We start from the raw sequence: 15487 nt of genomic DNA, 5'->3' as shown, positions 1-15487 counted from the left end.
TGCAGTTTTAAGTCTCTTGTCTTTGTCTCGTTGGTTCTCCACGGGTGGCTCCAGGCTCCTGTGCCGATGGCGTCGGAGGCTCATTCTGGGGACTCCCTAGGGAAGGAGGCCGGGACGGAGGCCTCTGTGTCCATTATGTAGACAGAGGCTGTCGTCACAACGGGGCCTGGTGTCCCCAGCCTTCTTGGGAGAAGAAAGGAGAATCCTCGAGGTGTCAGCCAGAGGGGCGGGGCTGTGTCCAGGGTGTGTTCTGAGGGGCCAGGTCCACGTGCACCTGGTCGCTGTAACGAGGCCCCGGGTGCTGACGTTGTCTGTGCTCTGGAGGCCGGGCCGCGTGGTCCAGACAGAGGGCGGCCTCTGCCACCGCCGGGACTTCGCCTCCTCGCCCGCGGCTCCCCTGCTCGTGGCGTCGCTGCTGGGCGTTCCTCCTCGGTTCTTTCCCACGCGTGTCTGCCCTGAAAAGACCCCTTTTCTAAAGTTTGTGTCGGGGTCCCTGAGACACCCGCAGGTTAATTCGCCAGAAGGACCCACAGAACTCAGAAAAGCTGTCATGCAAACTGGGGCTCTGTCCCCATGGAACACTGACCCCGCGTCCTCACCCAGCCCAGAGCGCCCTCCCTCCACTTCCTGTCTCTGTGACTCTGGCTCCTCTAGGGACCTCGGGCAAGTGGGATCACAGTGTGTGCCCTTTCGTGACTGTCTTAGTTCACTCAGCACAGTCCTCCAGGCCCGCCCGTGCTGTGGCAGGTGTCAGAGTCCCCTTCCTGAGGCTGAGTGACATATTTTGCGTATCATCCATCTGTCAGTGGACACCGGGCTGACTTCCTCCCCTTGGCTACTGTGACCAATGCAGCTGTGAGCGTGGGGTGCACGTACCTGTTTGAGCTGCTGCTGTCACTTCTTTCTGGCATAGACCCCTGAGGGGACCTGCTGGGACATGTGGTGACTGTTTGACTCTGTGAGGACCTGCCAGCCCGTGAGGGTGCTCTGACAGCAGGCGGCTCCCCTGTGCCCGCTTTGCTCAGGGGCCGAGGCCCGCCCTGCGGCCCCCGGCACTCACCTTGCGCAGAGCCCCTTTCTGTCTGAGATGAAGGCGCAGCCTCCCCACTGGGCAGCTTTGTTCGCATGGTGGCCAGGAGGAAAGGGACTCGCTGGTGGTCCCCCAGGGACCTACACTGTGGACACAGCTTGCCTGTGTCCACGGTCCATGCAGCCCCCGTCAGCATCTCTGTCTGGTCCCAGGACGGCTGTGTTGTGAACATATGTCCACCACCTGAGGAGCCCAGCCGAGACCAGCCAGACGACAGGAAGGGCCTCCCGTGGGGCGCCCACTTCCAGTTGCCGCCGATGCTGCTGGAGCCAGACAGGTAGGGGGCTCGCCCTGTCCTGGCCACACACCGCTAGGCCATGTTCTGGGTGAGGCTGTGGGAGCTGGAGGCTGGCCTCAGCGCCTGCGTCTCCGCTCGTGAGGGACGTCCGGTGTCCCCTTCCTTGCAGGGATGTTCTGGGAAGGATAAGCACGTCCGCGGAGGAGCTTCCTGCGTGGAGCCGGGCTGGGGGGTTCGGTGGAGGGGGAGCATTTTCACGCTGCGCGTGTCTCCTGTTCCCTGTCAGCTTGACTCCCGCCTCGGCGCCCTCTCCCCATCGCTCCTCTGTTGTACTTTTCGTTTACTTTTGGTATTTCCAACATGCTGAAGCTCAGACAAGTAAATCGAACACGCGCACACTTAGCCCTCGGTTGAATAGCTCACGTTTTGCCCGTTTGCGTCAGCGTCGGCATCGGCTCAGGCCGCTATACAAAGCACCACGCACCAGGGGCCTGGACAACAGAAACTTATTTTCTCACGGTTCTGGGGGCTGGACCTTCAGACTCTGGCCCTGGCAGGGTGAGTTCTGGGGCGGCCTCTCCTCCCGGCTGGCACGGTGCAGAGAGAGTTTCCTCCGCTTCTCACAGGCCACAGTCCTACCGGGTTAGGGCCCCACCCTCGCGACCTCATTAAACCGCACTCACCTCCTAGAGACTGTCTCCAGACACTGTCACCCTGGGGGTTAGGGCTGCGACACATGAACTTTGGTGGGGGACACGATTCAGTGCCTCCCCCGTAGGGCTGCAAGTGCCTGATGTGGCACACAGAGCAATGCATAGCGACAACCCGAAGGCGAGGGGTGGCGGAAGGAAGCCGGTGCCTGCCTCTCGTTCACGCGGGGCTCAGGGCAGGAGCCTCCGCCTGCGGGCGTTGCGTGGCCCTGCCCCGCTGACAGCACCCGAGGCCTTGCCAGCCGGCGCTTGCTCACGCACCTCAGGGGCCTGGCGCCTCCAGCAGCCCCCACCGCTGCTGCAGGTCGTTGCTCTCGAGCAGAGGGGACGAGCCCCAGGCTGCTCATCGGGGAGCCTGGGTCTGACACCCGATGCTCTGTCCTCACTGTCACTGGTGGCCTCACCGGATGGAGGCTGTTAGAAAGGCATTACCTTGTCTTCACAGTAGATCAGTGGGACCGTGGACGGTCACAGCTAAGAAGTGGTCGGCAGCCCCTTCCCCTCCAACAGCCAACATCTTCCACACGTGGTGCAAACTCACGTGGCTCTGTCCCATCGCCACCTCCTTGCTGCGCCTCCATGGGCCAGGCTGGTCCCCGCCCGGGGCTTCCCACCTGCTGCCGCCCTGCCTGGAACGCTCTTCCCCCAGGGTGTGGCATGGCCTTTTCAACCTCGTTCTTCACGCCTCAGCCTAGATGTTCCCTCCTGCTCTGTCTCCACTCCAGCTGGTCTAAGGCCGGCTGGGCGTCCCGCCCTTCGGCTCTGCCTCTAACACCCAGAGCTGGCGTCGGATCCCAGCAGTTAGGGCCTGTCGTCCACAAAGCTGCCGCCACACCAGGGGCCAGCTGCCAGTGGAGCCCCCAGGCCATCCGCACTCTGTCCAGAGGCTACGACTTTGAGGGTTCACACGGATGACTCAGCTCACCGAAAATGTGGTGTTCGGGGTTCCATTTTTACTATAAAGCACAGGGTTGGACCAGGTCTGGAAGGGCCTGGGAGGCGGATTCTCTGTCCTTTCCCCATGGGGGTGGGCAGTCGGCACCAGGAGCACTTTGCCAACAGGAAGCTCCACTGAGCCTCAGCACCCAGAGATTTTGTCGGGGTGTCATTACGCAGGTGCGATTGCCGACTTCACTGGCGTGTGACTGGCCTTGGTCTCCAGCCTGGCCTTGGGTCCCCTCCGAGAGGTCAGGCTGACCCAAAGTTCTGCCCTCTAACCACCTGGTTGGTCTTTCTCGGGAGCAGCCCGGCCCTGACACTACCGCTAGTCGTCAGCATAGCAAAGACATTCCTGTCACTCGGGATATCACAAGGGTGGTGGAAGGCCAGGACTGGGGACAAAGACAAGATATGGCCTTTCCGATGTCACACCTCCAGAGCGCGATCTGTCCCGACCGCCCTGCTTAAGGCCGGCTCCATCTGCTCACGGCCCTGTTTCCTGCACAGCGAGTGTCGCAGCCTGTGCTGCCGGCCACACGTCCGCGTGTTGCTTTGGTGTGTCCCCCATCGGAATGCAGGTGTGGTCCAAGCAGGGCCCTGTCCTCCATGAGCCGACGCACACCTGGCTCCAGGTTCAGAACGGGCCCAGACAGGTGGCTGCACGAGGGAGGGGTGTGTGCACCCAACTTGGCCTCCAACACGGCGGCGTGTCGAAGGCCCCTCGCCCTGACGCCGGCCGCAGTGGCTGGAGGTTCTGGCTGTGGATCCCCCGGCCACAGCAGAAGACCGAAAGGCCCTGCAGTGGCTCTGCTGATGCCTCCATGTTCCTCCACAGTGAGGGTCACAAGTCATCGAAGGCCACACCCTCAAAAAAGCCAGGAAATGAGGATTTGCTCCTGCGGCCGCCACCCCTCCGCATCCTGCTGACGCCGCCAGCTCAGAAGGTGGGTGTGAGCGGTGCCAGCCAGGGCCTGGCTCCAGGGTGGTGCCCTTTCCCAACAGGGTCGCAGGGCCCATCGGAGCTGTGCTGGGACAGAAGCTTCTAGAAAGAGGACTCTCCTTAGGTAGCCACCACAACGGCCATCAGCATCGGGGTGACGATGCCGAGGGTACCCCTGCCCGTGGGCGACGGCCTGCCCGTGCTGAGGTGCTGGGCAGCCCCCATCCATGACGCTGGAGCTGGCGCAGAAGCATGCAGACCCCTCAGTGAGGCCTGAGTACGGCGCCGCCCCACGGGACATCCTAGGCTGGGGACTGGCTGCTTCACGCGCCTTCCCTGGCCCTTGTCCCCCTCCCAAAGCAGCCTTTCCCTTCAGATACGCTACGGCCTTGAGTCACTGTCCCTGGTCTGCTCCTGGGGGCCCAACCTGGAGCCGGATGTCTGACCGCCTGCTGGTTTCCTGCAGGAGCCAAGCTCCCTGAGCCTGAAGGGCCTGGTCTCCAAGCTGGGCTCCCCAGCTGGCCTGCAGTTGGGCAGCCCGAGGCAGGCGGCAGAGGCCCTCAAGGAGATGGCCGTGAGCACCAAGAGCATTGCCCTCATTGCGGCCACCCGGCGCTCCAAGGCACAGGACCGTGAGGCGGGCAGCCACCGCTCTCCCCACCACCCTCCCGAGGGGCGCAGGGGCCCGAGCCCAGCCGACGGAGGGTGGCCCTGCACCAGCTGCAGCAGGGGGAGCTCCGTGGAGAGGAAGGCCAAGACGGGGCGCTCACCCGCCCTCACGCAGAGCCTGCAGCAGGTGGGTGGACGTTGGTCCTGGCGGTCCAGTCCCAGGGGTCCAGCAGGTGGCAGAGGGAAGGCGTGGCAGACAGAGGGCCCTAGACACCAGGGGGCGGAGGAGGGCCCTCCCGGGCCGCTTCCCACCCCTCGCTGGTCTGTCTCAGGTGCGTCGCGGTGCGGGTGCGGTTTCTGGTCTGGCGCGTCTCTCGACACTGTCTCGCACGTTTTCTCGTACTTGCGTCAGAAAGGGGCGTTGCTTGGTTTGGGAACACCTCAGGCGAACGACACTTGCGTGAGAGGCGGGTTGTTCAGCGCTAACCACCGCGAGCTGCTTCGCCTCCCGCTGTGACTGGCACCGGGCGGGCACGCGCCGGCCCCCATGAGCATCTGCGGAGGACAGCCAGCCACACACGACGCCGCTCACGGCCACTTTGTGGTTTTCTGTTCCCCGTGAAATGGCCACGTAGGTTGTCCTTGCTCTGTGACCGTTACACATAATGCTTCAGTATTTTTTATCCTGAGTCACTTTCTTGGGATATTGGAAAATGTTGACCTGTGGAAAAGTCTCAGCAACATTTAATCAAAAATCAGAGAGCTCACAGCAGAGTGTCGCATCGATCACAGTGGTCGAGATTATGTTTGCCTGGGCAGGAGCGGGTTCCACGCAGGCTGGGCCCCTGTGGAGTGGCCTTTACTCTGTGGGATTTCCTCTCCCTGTGAGCCTGATTGCACAAACCAGACTGAGGGGGAGTGAGCAGGCTGCTCCCTTGGCTGTCGGCTAAGGACCAGGCCGTGCCTCTGCTGGTCGCACCGTGGGGTCGCGACTCAACTGAAAGTGCCCTAGTGACGACAGCAGAGCTAAAGATAGGACACTGGTCAGAAGGTGGTGCGGTAGTCGGGGTTCTCCAGAGAAACAGAACCAATAGGGTGTGTGTGTCAGTGTAGGGCAGGGTAGGGGAGAGAGGAGAGAGAGATTAATTTATTATAAGGAATTGGCTCACGTGATTCTGGAGGCTGATAAACCCCAGATCTGTAGTTGGCAAGCTGGAGACCCGGGAGAGCCAATGTTTCTGTTCAAGTCTAAAGACAGGAAAAACACAATGTCCCAGTTCTAGGCAGCCCAGGCAGGAATCACAGCAGGGTCACTTTGGGTTCTAATCAGGCCTTCATCTGATTAGATGAGGCCCACCCCGCCAGCTCAGGAGGTGGATGTGAGCGGTGCCAGCCAGGGCCTGGCTCCGGGGTGGTGCCCCTTCCCAGCAGGGTCGCAGGGCCCATCGGAGCTGCGCTGGGACAGTAGGGAGGGCAGTGTGCTCTCCTCAATCTGTGTATTTAAATATGAACTGTCACAGTGGGTGTGCATGAGAACTGCACCCTGGGAGATCGGTGGAGACAGAAAGCCCAGAGAGCACCCTTCCTTCCTTCCCTCCCTTCCTTCCTTCCTTCCTTCCTTCCTTCCTTCCTTCCTTCCTTCCTTCCTTCCTTCCTTCATCTTCGGGGTTCAGGGAGAATGTTACCACTGATCCTGCCTGTTTTGTTCACTGTGATACCCCGTGTGCCTACAGCAGTCTGGCATGCAGTAGGCATTCAAGCAGTGCTTGACTTCAGCTCAAAATGACCTGAACATTTCATTCCTTCCCTACCTGCTCCCTACACCCTGCCCTGCTCTGTGATTTTTCCCTGCAGGCAACTGAGAAACTTCAGCCCCCCTCTCTGGGGCATCTGGATGACAGCCAGACACCCCTTGCTCCCCGTCAGCTGTCAAAGTCGTCAGCAAGGAGGCGCTCTCCTGCTGTCCCTGGCACCTCCAAGACACAACCCAGCCTCATTTTCCATGCAGGTATGGGAATCGAAAAGGAAAACTGCATGCTGGGTGTTTTCCTGGGTCTCTGGACTCTGCCCCGCCCCATCTCAATGGTCAGTCTTTGGAGAGTGTGACAGTTTGGGCTGTCATCTGTTGTCTGCTCCTTGGTGAGTGAGTTTCAGGTTTGTAGGGCAGTGAGTGGGCCAAAGCCCCTGGCTTCATGAAGAGGGACATTTACAGTTTTGCTTCTGGCCTGCCTGACACTGCAGCAGAGTTTAGAACAATGACCACAGCTGTGCACACACGGTCGGCGGCCTTGACCCTTATGGCTTCTTTCAGCATAGCTTTGAATCCTGGCTCCTGTGGCTGTTGTTCTTACAAAAATAATATATGCTCATTGTGAAAACTTTGGGAAACAGATAACGTTATAGAAAAGAAACACTTGTGCACCATCCCCCCCCCGCCCCCGATGTAGTCACAGCAAGATGGCTTTCTCACTAGGGACGACCAGTGACATGAGTGTCTGCCCGTTGCAGGGTACTGGGGTTGTGTACAGTTCATCATGGTTGTCAAAGGAGACTGTCAGGCGTAGGTCTCATGGGTGGCCACCAGCGGCAACCTGCCTGCAGTGGGGGTACAGAAGTTGGGACCAGGCGTTTAGAAAGGCTTGTGGCACTTTGACGGTGCCACACCTTCTGATCAATGGCATGGATTCTGTATGTTTTAAAGTTTTTGTTTAGCCTTTCCAGTGATGTATTTTTGCTATATTTATAAAAGTGTCAGTCCAATAGACTGGGAAAAACAGATAAGCAAGCTAGTCCTCACCATAGATAGTAGAGATCGTTAGCCTGTATCGCTGGCTATGTAATAATAGCTCACATTTATTTAGCACTTACTGTATGCTAGGCTGTCGATCCATGTGTCCTCACGATAGTTCCATGAGGTAAGAAATGACTCTTGTCCCCGTTACACAGGTGAGTAAACTGAGGCATAGAGAGGTTAAGGAACTTGCCCAAGGTCACGCAGCTGCAAGTGGCAGAGCCGGGTAGGTCGGCTCCAGGTCCCTAGCTCTTACCCACCTCCGATGTACTTTCACGTCTGGTTTCATTAGAGGATGTATTCTCAGTGGGCCGAAGGTCAAGTGCATTCCAGGACAGCGGGAGCAGTGTACACAGCCATCGCTGTCCTGCTGGTGGGCGTGCACCTTGGCGCAACCTTACTCTTAGCAAGATTTCAACAGCTTTCAGAAATCTTGATCTTGAGGACAAAATTCAGATTTATTTGTGATTTCTCAATTCAGCTACTGTAGTTGCTCGGAATAACGTAGGTCTGCATTGAAACTTTAAAAACTTAACACACTTTAAAAAACACTTAAAGAGTTCTTTATTCTCTTGGGATTTGCTGCTTCAAAAGTTTTTATTTTTTCTGTTTGCATGCTCGCAGAACGAGCAGTCACACAGAGCGTAGAGCGTTAGAGGTGGGGGCTTCAGGGGACAGGGCCTGGGTTTGTTCTTAGCACCTCTCCTCCCTGCTGGCAGGCAGGTGGCCTCAGTGCCGGGCTCCAGATCCTGGGTAGGGAGCCCTGAGGTGCCTAGGAAATAGCTGTGGTGTGCGGGGGCCACCGCTCGGCTCAGGAGGTGACTTGCCACTGCGTCACCGGAAGGCTCAAGCCTCCTTGACCACCCTCACAGCCCCAGCCACGGAAGCTCCTCTAGTGATAAGCCCCTTGGAATATGTCTGTGCAGATGACGGAGAAAGGAGTTGGCATTCCCCGACGTTCTGTTTTGAAATTCCCAACACGCACAGAAGCGGAGGGGGAGCGTGAGTGGCTCAGGGTAGCTGGCAGCCACTCGCCCCCTCCTACACCATCGGCCCTCTGCCCATTTTGTTTGTTTTTTTGCTTCTGTGGAGCTGTTCCAAAAAAAAAAAATGCCATGTCATTTCCCCCACAAACGTTTCAGGAGCTCTAACAGCTTACGTGGCATAGCTAGAAAAACTAAGAGCAAGTCCGTAATATCTAATGCCCAGTCACGTACAAGAAAAATCAGCCTTTTTAAGATGAAAGGAATGGATTGGGAGTGGCCCCTGCAGTTGGCCAGAGAGGGTCACATGTCTTCACTGGAACCGGGGTGAGCCCTGGCCCGTGGGAGGCTCTGAGCCCTCCCTCCTTTGTGGGCTCCGGGAAAAGGCTGGACCCTCTTCCCTCAACTGTGTCTGCAGAGGGTCCCCACAGGGGCAGAGGCTCCCACCTCTACGACTGTGTGTCCCTGTGTTATCGGTCACAGCATAGTAGAGTCGACGGTCCTTCAAGACCAGGAGACCCCTGGTCCGAAAGCGTAAGCTGAATTCGGGAGCGTGGAAGCAGCGTCTCCGGGGTCATTATGCACATGGCCGGCACCACGTGTCCCTCCCACGGTACCGGCTGCCCCTGCTTGGAGAAAGAACACAGCTATACTTGGCAGGTGTGCAGTGAGGGCCTGCAGGTAACTGGGCTGGACCAGGTGTCCCCCTTCTCTGGCTGGGGGCCAGGCAAGTCTGTGCTGCAAACAGACGCCCCAGGGAGCCCCAGGGTCGCGCCCTGAGGCATCTGCAGAGGCTGGCCCCAAAGGCCGCTTGGGCCCTGGTCCTGCAGTTCAGCCTGGCTGCTGGCCCGCAGCTTCGCGCAGTGGTGTTGCTGGGCCCACCAGCATGCCCTGGCGTGTGTCCTGTCTGGATGTGTGGTTTCGAGCGCTGCCCTGGGGCCTCCAAGAGGAGGGGCACAGCCATTGCTGAGCAGGCCAGTGTGCCAGGGTGCAGGAGTCAACGTGCGGCCTCGTTTATCACCCACGACAGCCGTGTCAGACAGGCGCCCACCTCACAGAACGAGAGACGAGGGGTGGAGAGACAGGGGCCTACCCAGGGTCCCTGGGCCTGTGGGTGGCAGCGCAGGCCTGCCGACTTGAGTCTCCACAAAAGCTCCTGCGGCTTTGTGCCCGCCCCCGCGCTCCCCTATCTCCTTTCGGGAGGTGAGACCATTCCAGAATCCTTTGAAAGGGGGTTGACTTCCATGAAGTGAGGGGCGCCCCCCAGGAAGTAGTAGCCACCACATTCACATCTGGAGCAGAATAGAACATTCGTATCTGAAGCATAGATTGGACACTGGCAGCCCCCAGACCAGACCCAAGCCAGCCCCAGTCCGGCTGACCTTTCGAAATAATGTGGCAAGTCAGACAGTGCAGAAACGGCAAAGGTCCAGCTTCTCCGGAGGAAGCCTGGAGACGCTGGCTGCCCCCCTCCCGGCCTCCAGAGCGGACTCAGTTGCCAACGCTTGTCGGCGAGGGCCCCCGTCAGCCCCGGCCACAGCACATGTCCCTGCACTCCCATCCCGGTCATCGTTTCCCTCCCCTTCCCCGCTTCTGGTCCATGAACAGGGACCATGAACAGGGACCTCTGTTAGTCCCAGTCACCAAGTCCCACTGTGTGCCCAGGGCTCCAAGCAGCACCTGTCACAGAGTTGATGCTCAGTAAGTAACAGCGAGTGGATGGGTGGACGGACGGACGGATGAATGAATGAGTGGTCTCCCTGTCACTGAGGCCCAGGGTCCAGTGCTGGGGACTGTGGGACTTGCTGAGTACATTTCATAGTCGCTCGGAGAGAATTCACTGAGCACCTACTGCGTGCGCGCATACTCCTGGGCCCCTGAGAGACGGCATTCCACAAACGAGAACTTCCTCCTGTGCAGCTGACTTTTCACTGGGGGAGATGGACGGATCCATCTGCAGCGTGTCGGTCATGGCAAGTGGTGGGTGAGAACGAGCCAGGCAGAGAGGACGGAAGGTGGGGACAGTGTGATTCTCGCTCGGGCACTCAGGGGGCCTCTCTGCGGGGTGAACAAGGAGCAGAGGCCCCTCCGGGGGAGAGACCCACCTGTCTCGCCAGCACGCCTCCCCGGCGTCCTCCTCTGATGACATCGTTGGATTCGTCACGCTTTTCATGCCACGCAGTGGCCAGCTAAGAGCTAGGAGGGACGGAAGACAGGGGGACAGGAGGGGCATAGTTGCCGGAGGAGGGAGAAGCCAGAGGTAGGGAAAGGCCCAGAAGAGCCCAGGGGCTGACGTCGAAACTGTTCCCCTAGCCGGGCCGTGGGGTACAGACGAGGTCACCAGTGAGCGCGCAGCACGTGGCAGGTGCCCTATCTGCCGCGTCGACTTCTGCGTACCTGGCTTGTTCCCGAGATTCACTGGGTGGCCCTCCGCTGTCACATTCTCCTCCCTCTGGCCTCACTGTTGGATGAGAGCTCGGCCCACGTGCCCGAGGTCAGCCTCAGCTTCCCCAGCGCGGCCTGGCAGAGCAGCGCCGGCCCCAGCAGGGCTCCCCTCCTGCCCGGGGGCGTCCAGGACGTCTGAGGTCAGTGCTGCCTCTCCCCGCCCTGGGCCCCCGCGCCCCCGAGTGCCCATGCCACCTCCCTGGGAATGAGTCAGGGCAGGGGCAGCACACGCATCGGCCTCAGACATGGCCACTCGCTAGGCGCGCCTTGTCTGCGTTCAGTAGCCACACATGGCTGGTGGCTGCTTAACTGGACAGCACAGGTCCAGAATGTGGCCAAAGCCACACCACCCGGCTCTGTCGTCCAAAACCAAATTTGCTTGTTTGCTTCGATTTGTAATAACGTCTGGCCAGAGTGCTCCCAGGCACGCGGTACTAAATTTTCCCATTCACCAGCCGTTCATGAAAGTGCGCTTCTAGGGTGCCAGGGGCCAAGGCGGACTCGGGAGCATGGTTCCAGGCTGGGGAGGCAGAGTCCCACAGGGCCCAGAGGTGGCCATGGCACGCAAGGGGAAGGAAGAGGGCGAGACCCCACGTGGGTGTGGCCCGGGTCTGGCGGGCAGCATTGGCCAGCATCGGGCAGTCGCACCATGCGGGCAGCTGGCCAGCCCGTCTGCTGGGACTCTGGCTTTGCTTGACCACAGACTGAAGTCCACCCTCGCCCCTAGGGTCTGCAGACAGCCGAGGCCGGCGCCACAGCCCACTGCCCGCCAGCAACCCTCGTAAGCACCAGCTTGGCAGTGCCAAGAAGCCCAGAAGACCAAAGTGAAGACGGTGGTCGGTGGGGATGGCCGCAGGCGGAGGCAGGTGAAGCCAGGGGAAGGGCGGAGAGGCTGACTGGGGCACTTTTGGGGGCAGCTCACCCCAGCTTCCTGTAGCCCATCTTGCTGGCTACGCTCAGAAGGGCCGCCTGTAGAGTGTCGGAGCGCTTGCAAGGACCCCTCACGGGACACTCGGGCCCTTGTGGTGACTCCCAGCCACGGCTCTTCCCAGGGCCCTGCACTGCCTGGTTTCTGCTCCCGACAAGGCTCCCTGTGGGCTGGGACACCAGGCCATCGCCTCCAGCCTAGGCCCAGGCCAAGGGCGCCACTGGGGACACTGAACGGCCACTGTCAAGAGGAGGGGAAGGGTTGATTCCAAGTCCATTTACTAGTCTGGGCTCCCCAGGAAAGCAGAAGCACTAGGGTACGTGTGTGTGCATACGTGTACACACACCTCTGTGTGTACATGTGTGTCTGCATACCTGTGTGCACGCATGTCTCTGCATGCACATGCATGTGTGTGTATATCTGTATGTGTGGATATGTGTGTTCATGTCTCCGTACATCTGTGTCTCTGTGTGCATGTGTGTGCATGTCTGTGCATGTGCATGCACGAGTGCATTCTGTATGGTACATGTCTGTGTATGCATGTACATGTGTGCAATCTGTGTGCATGTCTGCACACATCTGTGTGTGCATGCACACGTGTGGTGCATGTCTCTGTGCGTGCGTGCGTGCGTGCGTGCACACAAAAGGTCAGAGGAGAGAGGCTTTAAGGAACTGGCTCAGGAGATTTTGTGGCTGGAGAGTCTAGTTCTGCAGGGCAGAGCTGATGCTGCAGCCTCGAGTGGGAAGGACATCTGGGGCAGAGGTTCGTCTTCCTCAGGGGACCTCAGCATTTTCTCTTACAGCCTTCAATTGATAGGACGAGGCCCGCGAACATATGGGGGATAAGCTGCTTTACTCAAAGTCTCTTTTCTGATTTCAATATTAATCTCATCTAGAAAACAGCTTCGCAGCAGCATCTAGACTGGTGTGTGACCACAGATCCGGGTACAATGGCCCAGCCAAGTTGATGCATAAAATGAACTATCACATTTGCGCCTTGGTCAGTCTTCAGAGTGACTCCGGTCCTCACCCCATGTGTACACAGGATCCTACCCGTGACTTACCTGCCCCTCATCGTTCTAACATTCAACGCCTCGGCCATGAAGAAAGGGAGCTGCTGGGTGCGAGGTTGCACTGGCAAGGCGTGCGAAGCCGGTGTTACCTGGAGCCCGGAAGTCTGGGTTCCAATCGTATTGGGGCTGCAGAAGCTTCTGTCATTTTTTTCATCGAGATAGGAAAAAAATGTGTGTGTGGTGGGGGGCAAGTCAGGAAAGCCTGGCGAGAATCCATGTTAACATGCCTGTGAGCGCGTGCACGTGTGTATGTATGCAGAGGTGCAGGGGCATGTCCATGCCTACCTGTGTGCGTGCACGAAACAGCTTTGGAGGGACACCCCAGAAAGTGGTCACAGTGGGGATTTGGTGGCGGGGAGAGGAGCGGGTGGGAGACACCCTTTTCACTGTACGTACCTTCCAGCTATTTAGATTCTTACCATGTTTGCGTGTGACCTCGTGTAAAAAAATATTTTTAAAACAGCCACAGTTCTATTATAAGCTGGTGTGGGCAGTTCTCTGAGACCCATCAAGTGAAAGAAAGAAAGGTTCCCAGCAGCACACATGATGTGATTTCACGTCTGAATGACGACAGCTGGGTAGACGGGCACAAATATGGTCAGCACCAATCCTGGGAGAATCCCCAGGACATGAGGACGGAAGCCAGTGCTGTGCGTGCAAAGCCAAAGCCCCCTCCCCTAAGGAAGGGGTGGGGAATCTCCCCCAAAAGGATTCTTTGTTCTGCAGAAGATTCTCCCTAAGTTTCTAGAGCTGGTGAGGCCCCCAGTTAAAGCCTTGTCAGGGCTGTGCATTTGTCTGGTGTGCGAGTGTGCATCTGTGTCCCTGTGTGTGAGTGCCAGTGTCCTCGTGTGTGTGTGTGTTGGGTGGGGAGCAGGCCACCCCAAAGAGCCCCTCCCGGGGAGGAGAGGGCTTTGTTCCGCCCTTGACGTTAGTGAGGCTGCCCTTCCGGGAAGGCTGGCTCCAAGGCCTGGAGGGTCAGCTTCCTCCTCCTCTGCCAAATGCGTGTCCACTGGAGCCCTGGCATGTGACCTGATTTGGAAATAGGGTCTTTGCAGATGTAACTAGTTAAGGATCTTGGGATGCAGTCACGTGTGCCCCAAACCCATAGCTAGCGCATCATGAGAAAAAGGGGAGACACGGGCACACTGAGGGGAGAGGCTGTGTGACTGCAGAGGCAAGGACTAGAGTGATGTGGCCACGAGCCAAGGAAGGCCCAGGGCCACCAGGAGCTGGACGAGGCAGGAGGGGTCCTGCCCTAGAGTTTAAAAGGGAGTGAGGCCCTGCTGACACCTTGGTTTCAGACTTCCGGCCTCCAGACTGGGAGGGCAGAAGCATCTGTTGTTTTGTGGGCATTTGTTAGAGCAGCAATAGAAATCGGATGCAGTATGGACGAGGCACCTGTGTCCCGGACAAAGGTGGGCAGGGGCCAGGAAGGACAGGCCAGGTGCCTGGAGGTCCTGCCCACCCCGGCCCCTCTCCGTGCACACCTGTGGGCCAGGTGCAGTGCCTGTGCAAGGCGGCAGGAAGTGCAGCCCTGAAGAGCTATGAATTCCACACCCCCAGGGGCAGCCCTCTCCGCCGAGCCATGGGAGGGCCAGCCTCCTCAGTTCCGGGGGACAGTCCCAAGGACTGAGGCTCAGCCGCCCCCAAGAGTAACCTGCCGGTTAAACACAGCCTTTAGGGCTTTCCCGCTCACCGGTCTCACTCCTGGCTCCCTCACTGTGCTCCCAAAGGAACCTCTTGCACCCCACCTCAGGGTCTGCATCCGAGCTGAAGCGAGAGGGCTTCATGTAGGACCGCCTGCTACAGGGGGACAGCCTGGTGCTTCCTGGGGACACTGGGCCAGGGGACTCTGCTAAGAGCTTTATGTGTGTTACGAGAGGTCGCGCTTTGTGCAAGAATTGACAAAGGAACGTGACCCTTGGGACAGGAACATAACTTGTGCCTTTTGTCACAGGTTTAGACCTGGCACTAGCACTCCTGAGCAGGATATTCACAGCTGGGAAGGGCCAGGTTGAATGGCCTCTCATTTTCCCAAGTGGAAAAGGGAAGAAATGAGCCAAAGGCATGTTATTTGGATTCCACAAAGACTCAGTGATTACTTCTCACCATCCCAGGAAGGGCTATGGCGTCACTTTGCTGAGCTCAATGCATCCTTAGCCTTCGCTAGATTAAAGGCAGCTGGGGGTCTCTGGCTCCAGCAAGACCAAAGGAGGGGTGGTCCACCTGACAGAAGGAAAGCTTCGCTGACGAGGTTGTCAGGGGCCGAGCCTGAGACACCATCGTCCCCGTGGGGAGGTGACAGTGCCTCTTAGCAAAGCTGGAGGCCAGCCTGAGCTCCACCATCTCTCTCAGGGAGCACAAGCACCCTAGGAGGTAGGGGCGTCACTTCAAACATTGAACAGATAAGGAAACTGAGCTCAGAGGGGCTGAAAGGCCCACCAAGGTCACACAGCTGCCGGGTAATGGCCCCAGCATCCGGGATAGTCTGCTCCGCTCCTGCATCCACCCCACAGCACCCCCATGACATGGGGAACAGAAACCCCCGGCAGCCTGGGCTGGGGTTAGTCAGGAGGGTCCGCTGGCCCTTCTTGCATTTTCTCACCACCGTGGAGAAGGCGGGTTGAACTGGCAGCTCTCAGGCCGCTGCTGCTTTGTTTAGCTCTTATCCTGTTGATGCTCGTGATGCTCGCACTGATCCCAGCTCCCAGAGGTACCCAGAACCTCCCGGCTCCGTGTCC

At 58.8% G+C, this 15487-nt stretch overlaps 1 protein-coding gene across 3 annotated transcripts; it reads left to right on the top strand.

Moving 5' to 3' along the window:
* Positions 1-719: 719 nt before the first annotated feature.
* Positions 720-14478, top strand: LOC111730954. Of its 3 annotated transcripts, none has more exons than XM_023522381.1 (5): positions 720-1367; positions 3813-3921; positions 4384-4713; positions 11473-11611; positions 12570-14478. In XM_023522381.1, the coding sequence occupies exons 1-5, from the start codon at positions 1126-1128 to the stop codon at positions 12977-12979; spliced, it is 1230 nt and encodes a 409-aa protein (XP_023378149.1). In that variant the 5' UTR covers positions 720-1125; the 3' UTR covers positions 12980-14478. The 3 variants fall into 3 exon arrangements, with proteins under 3 accessions (XP_023378149.1, XP_023378150.1, XP_023378148.1); XM_023522382.1 differs by lacking the exon at positions 720-1367 and adding an exon at positions 6381-6534 and having other exon boundaries at positions 2946-3921; XM_023522380.1 differs by lacking the exon at positions 720-1367 and having other exon boundaries at positions 2946-3921.
* Positions 14479-15487: the final 1009 nt, after the last annotated feature.

Source organism: Pteropus vampyrus, unplaced genomic scaffold, assembly GCF_000151845.1.
Source record: "Pteropus vampyrus isolate Shadow unplaced genomic scaffold, Pvam_2.0 Scaffold343, whole genome shotgun sequence".
Taxonomy (NCBI): domain Eukaryota; kingdom Metazoa; phylum Chordata; class Mammalia; order Chiroptera; family Pteropodidae; genus Pteropus; species Pteropus vampyrus.
This window is presented reverse-complemented; position numbering and strand designations above follow the sequence as displayed.